Here is a 13,837-nt window from a genome sequence, read left to right as displayed (position 1 = left end):
GGTGGCCGCGGGGGCCTGGCGGCGGCGGCCGCGGCGGGGGACGCCCGTCGGGGCTGCGGCGCAGGGGGCGGGGGGCTGGCTCCCGGACGCGGCGCGCTCTGCGGCGCCCACTGCGTGGCTAGCGGCCTGGCACGGACCCGGCAGGGGCGCGCTATATAGAGGGCGGGCGCCCCGCGGCGGGGGGGCGCGCGGGGGGGAGCAGTGGGCGGCTCCCACGCCCGGGGCGCAGCGCGGCGCGCAGGGAGGGAACCTGGCGGCCACCGCCGGCTCGCCGCTGCCCCGGGCCCGGCGAGCCCCCGGCCCGGCGCCCGCCCCCCCGCCGGGGCCGCAGCGGACCCGCCCGGGCCACGTGACCCAGGCGGCCGTGTAGACCGGCCGGGTGGCGGGGGACCCGCGCATGGTGCGCCCCGGGCGGCTCCTGCACTCTCCTCCGCGCTGCTTGTGCCGGCTCCCTGCGAGACTTCTCCGGTTCCGGCCTCGCCGGGCCGACTGTTCTCGGGCCGTCTACCTCCGCTGGCCTTCTATCTCCGTCCTTGGTCTTCCCCTTTTCTTCTCTTCGGGTCCTGGGTCCAGCTCCTCCTTTTCCTCCTGCGACCCGGGCATCCTGACCCGGCCTCACTCCCGGCAGGGCTGGAATGATGCGATTCCCCAGAGGGCAGCTCCACTCAGCTCCCTGCCCGGCGATGGCGGGGGCGGGTGGCCGGGCTGGGCCGTGCGGGGCGGTCCGGCCGTCGTGGGCCTCTCCCTGGCCAGTCCAGGCTGGCTTCCCGGGTTGGAGCGGGGGCGTTTTGGGAAAAGCGGGCACAGTGCCAGCCTGTCCTGCGCTTGGCAGTCCTCGACGCCCGGTAGCCCCAGGAGGCACCCTCTCCTGGGCAGCCCTGCCAGCCCCTCCGGGGGTGCAGAACTCGGGATTCCAGTGAGTCCCGAAGAGATGGCGGCTGGGAGTTCACTTTGTCCGTGGGACGGGAGGGAGCATGACCGGCTTCGGTTTTGTTTTGGGTCAGAGACGAGCCCCTGGAACTAGGCGGGGGGTGCTGGCGCACCACCGACCTCCTGCGCGTGGTCTTGGCCTCTCCTGCCTTCCTCCTGGAGTCCCCTACTCTGGATCCCAGGTTTTCCCTCTCCTCCTCTGCTGCTCACCTCCTCCTTTCTGTCTTCTTGGTCTTCTCTTCCTTCAAACCCTCACTCAGTCTTGATTCCTCTCCCTCTTGCAATCTCTGCTCTGCTCTTTTTCTCCTTCGGTCTCTCCCTCCAAAACCTGTCTCTCTCTTTCAGACTTCTTGTCTGTCTCTTCAGTCTCTCCACCTGCCCTTCTCGCTCTGGCAGTCTCTTCCTCTCTCCGTCTGTGTCTCAGTCTGCCTCATGATCTCTTTGTCCCTGTGTCTCATTTGAGTCTCTGCCTCTTAGGCGCTCTCTCTTTCTCCTTCCAGTTTTCCTTCTTTCCGCCTTCTTCTTTCCTTTTACAGTCTTAGCCTTAGGCTCTGGCTCAGTCTTTCTTCACCTCTGTTTCTATCTCTTCTGTTTCATTTTCCTTTGCCTTTTAATTTGTGACTTTCTTTGTTTCTGTCTCTACCTCAATTTCCATGTCCATCTCTATTACGAGTGGTCTTTTCCAGCCCTCCCATCCCTGGACTGGGTGACACTTTCTTCCAGCTCCCACCCCCTCCTCCTGTCCTTATCCCTTCTCCCTGAGCTCCCAGCTGCTCTCCACCTGCCCTCTCACCCCTCCCTCTTCCCAGTCTCCGGTTAGGCACGTAGGGAATGAGGCTGGAGGGCCCTCCAGGGTTTGGAGGAGGGGCAAGGGCCCACCCCCAGGATCCCTGGAGAGGAGTTCCACTAAAGACTCCACCATCTGCTACTACCAGTCGTCCTTGGGAAGCACTCAGCCCAGTGCCCGGTACCGAGTAAGGCTCAGTAGAGTTTCCTCATGTTGTGTGTGTATGTGACTATAATTTTCCAAGTCCCCCGAGGGCTCCGTGTGGAGCTATGCAGAGGGTACAGCAGAAGGAGAAAACAGGTACCCTTCTGGTAGTCTGTCCAGCGGGGACGAGGGGGAGGGGCCCGGAGGAAAGCCAAAGACCTGGAGGAGCGGGCTCTGGGCTCCGTGGCAGCTAAGAGGCCAAAGAAAACAGGGACCAAAGAAACCCCGCTATTGTTCCTCCTCAGTTCCGTGTTTCCTCCCAGAGCAGCTCCTCCTCCACTTCTCTCCTCTGAAGGCAGAGGTCTGTCTGTCCTTTCTGCCATGCGTCCTGGAGCCCTGCCCCTGGAAGAGCATAGCAGCTGTGCCCTGGATTTCCACCTGGGTTTGGGGCTGAGGGCAGGCCTGTCCCAGACTGGAAAAATGACCCTGATGACCCCCCACCCCCCACCCCAGGCCTCAGAGGGCACAACTGGTCACGTTTCCAAGGCCTGTGCCTGAGGTCCGTCCATCTCTCTCCAAACATCAGGGTTGCTCTGTTCCAAGGTTGTCACGAGAAACTACTATAGCTACTAGGTCCTGGAATTGTCTTTGCCCTGAGAACTTGGGCCCTGCCTTGCCAGCCCCAGAGGGATGCTTTCCGCGACCTCTCTGGGCTGGGAAATAGATCTCCCCGTGTGCGGCAGGGAGAGTTAGAATCTCTCAGGGAGAGCCCCCTTCCCTCCTCTCCCGATATAGGGACCCCTGTATTCCCTGGAACAGGTAGAAATGGTAGGGTAACTGGCAGCAGATATGCCCCTGGGGCCCCACCCACTCCCCAGCGTTGAGAAGAATCATTCATTCATTCCCAAGGGCTTATTGAGCAGTCGCTGTTTAGCAGGCACTGTTCTAAGCACTGGGGGTATAGCCATGAGCTAGCAGACTACCTGACTGCCTGCGGGAGCGAACATTCTAGTGAAAGGAGACAGACGATAAACAATGGACACATGTAAATTAGATAGTGTGATAGAATCTGGTAAGTGCTATGGAAGCAAAGAATATGGTAAGGGGGCTGGGCAGGGAGTGAAGGTTTCTTGAAATTTTCAGTGGGGTGTCAGTGTAGGTCTTATTGAGAGGCTGACATCTGAGCAAGCACTTGAAAGAGGAGAGGGGGAGATCCAGGCATATATCTGGGAGAAGAACATTCCAGGCAGAGGGAACAGCCAGGGTTACTGGAGCAGAGAGAACACCGGAAGAGCATAAGGAGGTGAAGACAGAGGTGGCGGAGGGGGGCAGACCCGTGCACCACCAAAAGGCCTGCAGGCTTCACTGGAGAGAAGGAAGAAGTCACTGAGCTGAGGACTGGTATGGTCTGACAAAGTGTGTGTGTATTTTGTTTTTTTTTTTAATGTTTATTTCTAAGAGAGAGAGAGGGAGCAGGGGAGGGGCAGAGAGAGAGGGAGGGAGACAAAGGACCTGAAGCAGGCTTTGCATCATCAGTGCAGAGTCCCATGTGGGGCTCGAACTCACGAACTGTGAGATCATGACCTGAGCTGAAGTCGGACGCCTAGCTGACTGAGCCACCCAGGTGATCTGACAAAGTTTTTTAACTTTTTTTTTTTTTTTTTAACAGCAACTCCTTTGCTGTTGTGTTGAGAAGAGACCAGAGGGACAGGAATAAAAGCAGGTAGGCTCCTATCCAGGGAGAGGTGACAGTGCCCTGGACCTGAGTGGAGGTATTGAAGGCAAGTGATGGGATTCTGGATCCCTCAAAAAGGCAGCACTGACTGGATCCCCTGATGGAGCCTGTGTGGCATATGAGAACAAGGAGTCAAGGTGACTGGAGCTTTTTGGCCTGTGCAGCTCAAAGACAGAGATGTATCCGTTGAGATGGGGAGGACGGTGAGAGGAGGAGGTCTGGGGAGCAGAGCAGGTCAGTTTCGGACATGTTGAGTATTAGGTGTTGTCCCAGACCATGGAGCTCCCTGTCCTGACTTTCTGACACGATGCTACAGCCAGCACGAGGGGACCAAAAGGGACCGTTCTTTGCTCTCTCTGAAGGACACACAGTCTGCCCGTATCTCGGTGCTCTCTCCATGGTGCCACCTGGGTCACAAAGCCCAGGGTGCCCATTTTGGCCAGGTTGGCTGTGGGAATTTGCCACCACAGGCTACCTCAGTTGAGTTGCTTATTCAGCATTGAAATTCCTTCTGGACCATACCTAACAGCAGCTCTGGGGAGCTCATGACACGTGAGAGACGCCAGTCTGTCTTCTGGCACTTTGGACGATATTGACCATTTCTAAGTTGTGGAAGAAATAGCACTTATTGGCAAATGAGCATTTATTGAGTGCTTACTATTTACAGTGCACTGTGCCAGACAAGACAGAGGAAGGAAGATGGATAGGAGAATACCATCCAAGAGCCGGAAGGAGCCCTGCCCCCAAAGGGCTTACAGTCTTGCCTGGGAGGCACTGCATATATACAGAATCACAGCTTAAAGATACAAGACAACGTCAAGGCAACATTTTGCAGGCACAGTGAGGATGTGGGAATGGGTGCTTCTGGGACCTGGTGGTCAGCCACCTTTTCCCTTTAGCTCAAAGCCCTCTGTCCCCAGCTCGAGGACCTGGAAGCCTAGCCACCTGCCTCCATGGTGCCCTGCCTCTGTCTGGTTCTGAGTGTGTCTGACCTCCATCCTCCTCCGGCCTGGGAGCTTTTCAAGGGCAGAAACCAGCCTGGTGTTCTTTGTCCTTTACTCCCTACCCTGCTGTGGCCGTCCCCAAGAGATCATGTCCATCACAAGACAGAGGGCTGGGCTTGGACAGGCTCAGGGGCTCCCAAGAGGGAACCAGGACTTGCCTCAGACCAGACCTGGTCTCCTGTGAGTTCTGCAGGGACAGACCATGGGCTTTTGAATAAGAAGGCCTGAGCTCAAGCCTTGGCTCCACTACATTCAGCTGTGTGACTTTAGACCAGTCTCTGAAATGCAGTTCCTTAATCTATAGAATAGGAAGAACGATATTTGTTCCGCCTGTCTCACAGGGTTGGGAGATAATCACAGGAGATGATAGGGATTGTGCCAGAAATGTTAAAAGCCCGCGTAGCTAGAAGTCATTGTCCTTCTCTAACCCACCTGAAGTTTTAAGAGGACTAGATGAGCCAGTGCATATAAAACACCCAACACACTGGTTGGGACACAGGAGATGGTCAGTTGGCATCGGGTCCCCTCCATCCTCATCACTTTGAGTCCTGCTTCGACCTCTGACCTTAGTGACCCCGATCTGAGCAATCAGGACAGGAATTTGTGGGGATGTCACATCTGGCTCTAGGGGAGGTGCAATCCAGGAAGTGGAATAGACATAGAAATTCTTGGCAACTTCAGGGGGGATCTGCTGGGGTGAGGTAGAGTGGGGATGAGGTGCCCGAGACACGTTCAGGCTTGGCTCACAGCTCAGTGCCTTACTGCCTTTGAATGTCCAGAGCAAGGACACTCAGCTACCATGAGTACAGCCCTGGAGGTTAGCTCTTTAGTCTCTGATATAACCCCTCCCCTGGTAGTGAGTAGTGAGCCAGGTGGCTGTCACCAGCTGTCTGGGGTTTGGAACAATCATCTTCATAGCACCTGTGGCCCAGGGCAGCCTTTTTGTGACCCCAAAGGGAGCTTTGGTCGAGGAAAAGAGAAAGAAAAGCATAGATGAGGATGTGGTCACAGTCACACAGATGTTCCTCATACCCAGTCCATCTCAGAAGGGAGTGGAGGTCAGGAAGGGGCTGGAGACTCTGGTGCACAGTGGGTGCTTGGTGCCCTGTGGGACAGACACAGATAAAAGCCTTGAAAGCATGGAGGCAACAGTGCATGGAAAAGGGGGCTGAAGATGCGACTCTTAGGTTAGCTTTGCAGCAGGCTGGAGAGAGAGGGAGAGAATGGATGGACTGAGTGGTGGAAGGAAGAAAATGGGAGAATAGGCAGGGGGTGCTCAGGGTCAGGAGAGGTTAAGAGGCTGGACGGGGAGGGGGCCAGCCCCAAGCCCACCTCCTTCTGCCTGGGCTCCCAGGGCTTTCCTTGGCACTGACCGCCAACTAAAGAAGGTAAAAGAGGCCGAGGATCAGGCCCCTTCCGTATTCTCCCCGCAGGAAGCGGAAATAATGAAATAATCTCAATAATGCGTGCTAATGGTATGAGGAATTACAGTTCACACAGCATCTTTACATGCATCATCTCACTTAATCCCAGTTAATCTCATTTGAGAACCATTGCACTGGCCTGGAAATTTAGAAGCCCAGGCTCTAGACACAGACCCATCTCTGCCTGGACAGGTCATTTCCCTTCCGTGGTCCTGTCAGTGCTAGGCTGCTCTCCCCCCAGTAACTGTCCTATGGTGGAAACTTGAGGAGGGGGGGAAGAGAAGAGAGGTTCCTGGGGAGGAAGAGCAGTGCCTGGGGAGGGCGCCTGTGGTCTGGGGCCTGAATGCCTTGCCCAGCCAGCCATTGAGGAGCAAGCATGTTGGGAGAGAGGGCTCACTTGCGAAACAGTGTCTCCTTTCACCAAGTGTCTGGTTGCAAATCTCCTCTCCCCAAGACAAAGGCCAGGGGCCCACAGAGGGCTTTTGTTTTCTCTGCCACAGGCTAATCTCCGGGACTGGAGACCCCTGGAGATGGGGGTCTCATGCACGCATGTGGGGGATGTACACACACATACAGGCATGCGCACACATACGCCCGCTTCCTTCTCCGAAGAGGTCTTCCCTCGGGCCATCCTTGGCCACCCAACCCTGCCTTTTTCCAGAGGCCACTTCTAGGGGAGCCATTCTCTGGTTGATATTTCTCTGTCTCTAGCAGTGGATGTTGGCAAATCTTGGGGCCCAGCGCTGCAGCCCAGGGGAATTTTCCACAAGAGGCAGGGTAGGGGTTGGCAACCAGGGCCCTCCCCTCCCTTCAGCCCTCTTACAGTGGCCTCTGGACCTTCCCCTTCCCTTCTCCTGGGGAGCACTCTCTTAGAGCTCCTGCGGGTGATCAGACTGCAGAAGAAGTGGATTTATTGCGGGTGGGGGAGGAAGGGGTCCAGAGGGGAGTGAGAGGTTGCCACCCAGTACACTTGCACCAACACAGGCACAGCCGCTCACACTCAGGAGCGTGCACAATCGTGCACTTGGGGACAGAGAGGCACTCACACTTGCCCACTAGCAAGACCTGACGCGCCATTCCCAGACCCGCCTCCCCAGCAGTACCCGAGTCGGCCCCTCCACAGCCTCCCTTTGCCTGCCGGCCTTCCCTCCCCAAGCGTCCAGCTCCCTGCAAGGGGCCAGAGGGTCGACTGCTCGCTGCCTGCAGCCTGGGGACAGGCGTTGGGGGGGGGGGGGGAGGGCTGCCGGGCTCACCGCCACCCCGCAGCCCCGGCAGCGGCTGCTCGGTACCGGGGCCGGCTGCGGACCTGGGGAGAGGAGGGGCGGGGCGGGGCGGGCGGCCCGCAGGCAGTCACTCGGCGCTCCCCGGAGCCGGGGGCGGGGGTGCCTCGGGGCCGGGCGGGCGGCGCGCTCAGGCCTTGCTGCCCCGCGGGAGGCTCTGCGGCGAGTGCAGCTCCACCGACTGCCGCCGCCGCACCTCGCGCTCCTCCCAGTCGGCGTCGGGCTCCAGCCCCTTGAGCACGGCCAGGCGCTCCGCCAGGCTCTTGGCCGGCGGGAACAGGACGTAGTTGTAGAGCAGGGAGCCCAGGATGGCGCCCACCAGGGGTCCGATCCAGAAGACCTGGGGCGGGCAGAGAGGACGGTCGGCGCGGGGGACGGTGGGCACGATGGGGCCAAGCCCCGACTCCGCCGCGCCCTTCAGCCTCGAGACTTGCTCCCCACCCCAACTTCGTGTTGAAAGGTGTGTGTGGTGGGGGGGGTGTCTCCCGCGCGATCAATGCAGTCACCGGCGGATTGGCTTGGTAATGACAGCAGCAGCTGTTGGGGAGGACGGCTCAGGGGGAGGTTCGAGGTGCGAATTCCAAGCAGACTGTGTGTGCCTCAGTTTCCATGCATGGTAAGAATGCCTACCTCCTAGGGTGGCCGTGAAAACTAGAGCAGTTAGTATTTGCAAAGCACCTAGAACGAGGCCTGGCACATACTAGCCCTAGGTAAGCCTAAATAATAAAAATACACGTGTGTAGCTGGTATCAGTATGACCACTTGTGGAGCTTGCGGTGCCCTGTGCGGAGCTGTTTCACACCTCACTTAAGTAACTTCGCTTAACTCTTCCCAAAAGCCCATGAGGTTAACAACTGCTGCTATCCTCACCTGCAGATGTGGAAACTAAGTCTTGGGCATCACACCGGAGGGAGGAACCCACTGCTCCCCCGGGGAGGAGGGGAGGCGTGGGAAGGGTTTACTGAGCTGTGAGCCCACTCTATTCCAGCCCTTGCTGAGATGGGGTTCTTCGGGAAAGGGAGGCAGGGAGGGAGGTTTCGGCCATTACCCAGTGGTCATCAAACTTGCCGGTGACAACAGCAGGAGCCAGGGAGCGGGCGGGATTCATGGAGCAGCCAGTGTAGTAGATCTACAATGGGAGGCAGGGGTCAGAGAAGAAAGGAAAGGGAGAGGATGGGGGTGGTGCGGGGAGTCCTTGCGCCCCTCTGCAGTACTTGGCCTCGGTCGAAAGGGAACCCCCCCCACCCTCGGGATGGGCAATTAGTCCATGTATTTACAGAGCTCTGTATTCATTGAAGGCCAGAGTGAGACCTGTTCCTTTGGGGTGTCTGGGAGTCAAAGCTTCTGAGATGTGGCCACGTGCCCATCCCTCTGGGGAGTTCTGTGTATCAGTCCCTCTGGGGGGGTCTTTGTGTCTGTCACTTTGGGGGGGGGTTCTGTGTGTCTATCTCCAGAGTGGTCTGTGTGTCTGCTTCTTTGGGGGAAGGTCTATATGTCCGTCCCTCCAGGGAGGCTAGAAGCAGTGGCCATGACCTACCCCAAGGAGGTGGCCCAGGGTCACAGAGAAACCGATGGAGAGGGCAGGCGTGCCCAGGTTGTCTCCGCGACGCTCGTCTGTGGAAGCAAAGATGCAGAGCACCAGCTGCAGGGTCAGGAAAAGCTCCACGGTAACGGCCTGGCCAGCTGTCGTGTTGTTGTTGAGCTGGGGAAAGAGAGGGGGGAAGGGAGCGCTGAGCAGGCTCCCCACTCTGGCTCCCTCCTCCTGCCCATCTGCAGTCGAGGCTCCAGAGAGGCTTCTGGACTGGGGCTGGAACACCTGGGCTTATCAGCCACCTTAGCCCAAATGAATGATGGCTTTTTCCTGGACTGTGGCCCAAAGGCAGGGGGATGGATCCCAGGCTGGCTTGTGGTCCCCAGGCCAGAGGTAGAAAACTGACTCCATACCCGTTGGATTTAGGGACTGTGGTCGTGTGCCTGATGTGAGAGGAAAAGGATGCTGAGGTCTCAAATTCGTTTCCTGAACAACAGGGAAGAGGTTTTGACTGCAGTGGGAAGCTTTAGGGCAGGTAACAGAAGGGCCTTCCTTGCTCTCTAGGACATTAAGATACTGGGTGTAACAAGAGGTCTGTCGTCTTTCTTCCTGCACAGGGCCCCCAGCAAGGGTCTTGGGACTTGGGTCTGGGGATGGTCCTAGGGCGTCCCCTCACCCCGTGAGCCCAGGGTACAACTCTTTCCTTTAACCTTGCCTGTTCCCCTTGATCTTGCCTGCTTCACACTGCGTTTCAGACCTCAGTTTTGCCCCGTGGATTTGTTTCCTGCACATTCTGTGGAGGGTGGGGTGGGGGCGCTGGTGCCCTATGCTATGATGCCTCCACACCCATGTGGGGAGCCCACGGTCCCAGTAGACCCTGCCTTGGGTAATGAGAGAACTTGGGGCTGAGCAAAGAGGCAATTTCATAACCGGGCCGCACCCAGCACTGGATTTCTCCCTTGGTTTCGTCATCCTGTCCTACACCCTGCCTTAGAGCACTGGGCACTGCACCTGTTGGCACTGTGACAGCTCTTAGCTCCCACGCTCCCTCTCCGGGCCCTGAACCTCCACCCCTGGGCCCTAGCCATTGGGCCGGCCCCCTTGGGTCTCTAGGGTCTAACCTCAGTCCCCCCTGTGTCGTCCAATGTTAGAGCCTCTAGTGGGGGCCAGCAAAAAGAGCTTCAAAGGCAGATACTTTGGATGCCTGTGACTTGCCATAGGACTCTACTTCCTTCGGCCTCAGTTCATCCTTCTGTCAAATGGGATAACAAAACAGATTCTGGAGGACTGTGCGAGGACTGGAAATGACAAGGGCAGAGCCCCAGCCCCATTCTCACTGTTAAATGGCTTTTCTGAGGGAGAGGTGTGGACGTGGATTTGGTGTCAGACAGCTCTGTGTCCGCTTGTAGGTGCTGACACCAGCTTGTTCTGCGATTTGAGTCACTGAATGCTGAGCCTCAGCTTACTAATTGGGGTAGAGGTATCACAGAATTCATTTTACAGCGTTGTACCAAGAGGTAGGTGATATCCGGCCTGGCATAGGAGAGGTTCACATCAGTGATGTCTTCCTGGTGGCTAGCTGGCCTGTCCAGTGACCTCCGAGGACACCTGGAACAGCCTTGGGGGTCATCTAGCTCTCTAGCCTGAGGCCGACCCAGCCCCACTGCTGCCCCATTCCAGCCAGGCAGGGTTCGCCCTAGTTCCTCAAGATGTTAATGCTGAGCAGTGACTTGGGGGATCCTCCCCAGACCTTTTCTCATCCCTGAGCCCCCAGCCTCATCATATTTTCCATTTTGAAGAAGAAAGAAATTCCCCAACTGGGTCACCTCTTCCCCTTGCATGAGAAGGGGCCACCTGTGCAAAGGAGGCGGTGGCCACGGAGACTGTGGAGGACCCTTCGGAGACATCACAGCTTTTATCCAGTGGCCCAGGGATAGAGCAGGCCAAGAAAGGCCAGAGATTGAGGCACGAAAGAGGCACTTGCTGCCCTGGCTGGGGATGGGGGGGGGGGTGCGTGGAGCAACAAGTCTATTGAGGGGACATAGACTATGCCCCCCCCACCTGTGGCCTCAGATGCCGGGGCGCTGCACAGACCTAGGAGAGGCGGAGGGCGGGAACGTGGAGGGGGAGGGATTGTGGCTTCCCCCTGAGCTCCCAAAGTGCCTAAGGTGTCCAAATAACCACTGTTTGTGTAATCAGCAATTAGTCACGGGCTCTGGGGACCTTCTCCAGGGTCTGGAGAGACCTTGCCCCTTTAGCCTTCCCTTGACTTCTGTACTTTCCCTGGTACTGACAAACTTTTGGCCCACCTTTTCCTTCTCTGAGCCTCAGTTTCCCTGTTTGCTAAACAAGTCTCAGCTGATGGCTCAGTCTGGGTTTGAAGGCTGGCTCTGGCACTCCCCCCTTTCTGAACCTCGGTTTCCACATCTTTAAGCCACAGATGTATGCATCCCTACCTTGCAGGGCTGTTGTGAGGTGTCACCATGTGGCCTGTGAGGAGTACCTGCCGTGAAGCTCACGCACGGTAGATGCCGAAGAAACATCGGGTCCTTCTTCCCTCAAGAAGACCCTTAGGACTAGCGCTCCGAGGTTCTTCCCGGTTCAGAAAGCACAGCCGCTTTGGGACCTCGTCTTCTGCTGAGTTCTAGCCCAGCCCTCACTGTATTGCAGGCATTGAGTCAACAGAAACCCTGATGCTCTCTTCCTCGGTGAGGCTCGGGGCAGAAGGTGCCGGCAGACCCTGCCTGTATCCTGCCTCTGCTCTGAACTTACTCCTCCTTCCACCCTGACTCCCTTATGACACCGGTGTTCCTGGCTCCAGCATCTCTCCCTCCCTCCCTCCATCTCTCTCTCCCCCGACCCAGACCTTCACCCAGATCTGGTCCCTCCCATCTCACCCTGTACGAGGGACTCCCCAGGGTCTGCCCCTTACGGAAGGGGTGAAGTTCTGGCTACTCACTGCATTAACAGCCAGGTCCCCTCGGATGTCTGGTGGCGTAATCTCATGGAGCAGAGCAGCCCCTGCCACAGCCCCCAGCAGCTGGGCGGCCACGTAGAAGGCAGCTCGGAGAAAGGAGACGTGGCAGCCTACTAGGCAGGCCACAGTCACGGCAGGATTGATGTGAGCCCCACTGACGTGGCCCAGAGCCTGCACCAGTGTGCCGATACCCAGGCCGAAGGCCATGGCGATCTGCAGCACAGAGGGCAGAGCCTTTGGCCAGTTGAGGGCCGAGCCGAGGCCAAAGAAGACGAAGATGAGTGTGGCCAGGAACTCTGCAAACACCGCCCTGGAGAAGGCTATGGACCGGAGTTCCCACATGCTGTGAGGCCTTCCAGGGGCTGGCCCAGTAGTCGGAGTGGAAGGAAGCTTGTGGAGTGCTCTCTCGCGTGCTTTCCCTCTCTCGCTCACTCTCTTGCTCCCTCAGGGTCTCTGGGGAGGCTGGGCTGTGGGCATTTATAGTTCTTCCATCCTGGATTCGGACACGTGGGGTAGAGGTGGAGTTTGGGCCATTACCTTGTCTCTGCTGTGGCTGCCTCCTGCCCCCACTCCCCACCCCTGCCCACCCACATGCCTATCACCCCATCTTGGCCTTCACAGCTGAATAATGTTCCCCATTAATGAGCTCCAGATAAGGACTGACGTCCCCTGGTTTTTCCGTGTTTGTTCCCTGGTTACCCCAGGGCTGCTGCCCCAGGGCCTCCCCTACCCCCACCGGGTCTGTGAATGGGGATTCTCTCAGGGGCTTGTGCCCAACCCCCTCCCTCTGACCCAAACTGTTGGTCAAGGCAGGGACAACACCTGTCCCAAAACTGACCATGAGAGAGGATGTCAGTGCTACCCCTTCTCGTGATTGGGAAGTCCTTCCTGTCGTTAACCTCCAATTATTCCCTCTTGAAGGGGATGGAAAACAACTGGTTGGCTTGTGACATGAACCTTCCAAGGCATAAAGGTTTTGTCTCTTCTGTGCTTGCTTTCTTGCAGTCAATTACCCGTAAGTTATTAAGCTTTACCTGCTCCCCCGAACCCCAGCCAAAGAGCAGCTCCCATAGCCTAGAGGCAGGGAGTGGTTTCAGTGGCATTAGGACCCTGGCCCTGGGGACTGGGGTCAACCTGGGGTTGACGGAGGAAGCTTTGGGCTTCCATTCCAGCATCACCCTGCCCCAACTCTGTGATTTACCCTTTCTTGTCCATCTCTGTGAACAAGGAGTAATAAACTTACACGGGGTTGGGGTTTGGATTAAGTGAAATAATGTGAAGTGCTCAGAGCTGCCCTGGCCCACGGTAAGCTGTCAGTGAATATCAGGTATTATTCAGAGCATTATTTAGACTCTGAGGAGGAGAACAGGTCTCCCAAAACTCACATGGCAGGGTCCCAGAAGCTGTGACAGGTTGTAGGCACCCCCTGGAGCTCAGAGCCACCCAAGCCACATGGGCAGGACGTTTCTGTGGGCAGTGAGCTGTGCAGGCTCAGGGAGGCTGCAACGATCGATAAGCGACTCTTTGGCTTCGGTGCCCACTCAACCCAGCATCTGGGCAATGCCACCTCCTACCGTCACTGCTGCTCTGGCCTGGGATCTAGGAGACTTTTAGGTCTGGGTGTCCCCAGGGCCCACTCCCCTGCTCTTCCCTAATCCCTCTGGCCCTGCTCCCTCTGCTGGGGACCCAAAGGCAGGGTTAGGCTCAGAGTGCTGTTAGGAAGACTGGCTCCGGACCCAGCTCTACCTCCTGTCCAGAGGGTCCCCAGGCAGGTCACAGTCCCAGGAACAGAAGTCTGGGAGGGATTGGAGATGTAGGCTGGAGCCCCTTAGATGGACCATGCGCCCCTTCTGGTCTCTCCTCTTTGGTCGAGGTGTTTATGATCTTGAGGGACAGAGAGAAGGAGTGGCCTGATGACCCTTGATTCTGGGCAGGACCTCCCCTCATCTAATCAAGTGATAATCTCTTCCCTCCCCAGAAATGCAGAAGAGGTGCATTTCTCTCTATAAATCCATTAATTCCCAA

General features: G+C 57.4%; 1 protein-coding gene across 1 annotated transcript; it reads right to left on the bottom strand.

Annotated features, from left to right (window-relative positions):
- Positions 1-7,434: 7,434 nt before the first annotated feature.
- On the bottom strand, positions 7,435-12,154 carry AQP2 (aquaporin 2). The gene is made up of 4 exons (XM_047066842.1): positions 11,795-12,154; positions 8,842-9,006; positions 8,353-8,433; positions 7,435-7,644 (listed from the first exon to the last, which is right to left on the bottom strand). The coding sequence occupies exons 1-4, from the start codon at positions 12,152-12,154 to the stop codon at positions 7,435-7,437; spliced, it is 816 nt and encodes a 271-aa protein (XP_046922798.1).
- Between the last annotated feature and the right edge of the window lie 1,683 nt (positions 12,155-13,837).

The sequence above is a fragment of the Lynx rufus genome, unplaced genomic scaffold, assembly GCF_022079265.1.
Source record: "Lynx rufus isolate CCGP_SWC_20201006 ecotype Redwood Valley unplaced genomic scaffold, mLynRuf1.p SCAF_7, whole genome shotgun sequence".
Classification (NCBI taxonomy): Eukaryota; Metazoa; Chordata; class Mammalia; order Carnivora; family Felidae; genus Lynx; species Lynx rufus.
This window is presented reverse-complemented; position numbering and strand designations above follow the sequence as displayed.

Excerpts from the sequence above, each read along its gene's own strand:
- AQP2 (XM_047066842.1), bottom strand. The coding sequence starts at position 12,154 with ATGTGGGAACTCCGGTCCATAGCCTTCTCCAGGGCGGTGTTTGCAGAG. Across the intron at positions 9,007-11,794 it reads GGGACCTGGCTGTTAATGCA|CTCAACAACAACACGACAGC; the intron begins GTGAGTAGCCAG and ends CTCTTTCCCCAG. Across the intron at positions 7,645-8,352 it reads GCAAGTTTGATGACCACTGG|GTCTTCTGGATCGGACCCCT; the intron begins GTAATGGCCGAA and ends TGCCCGCCCCAG.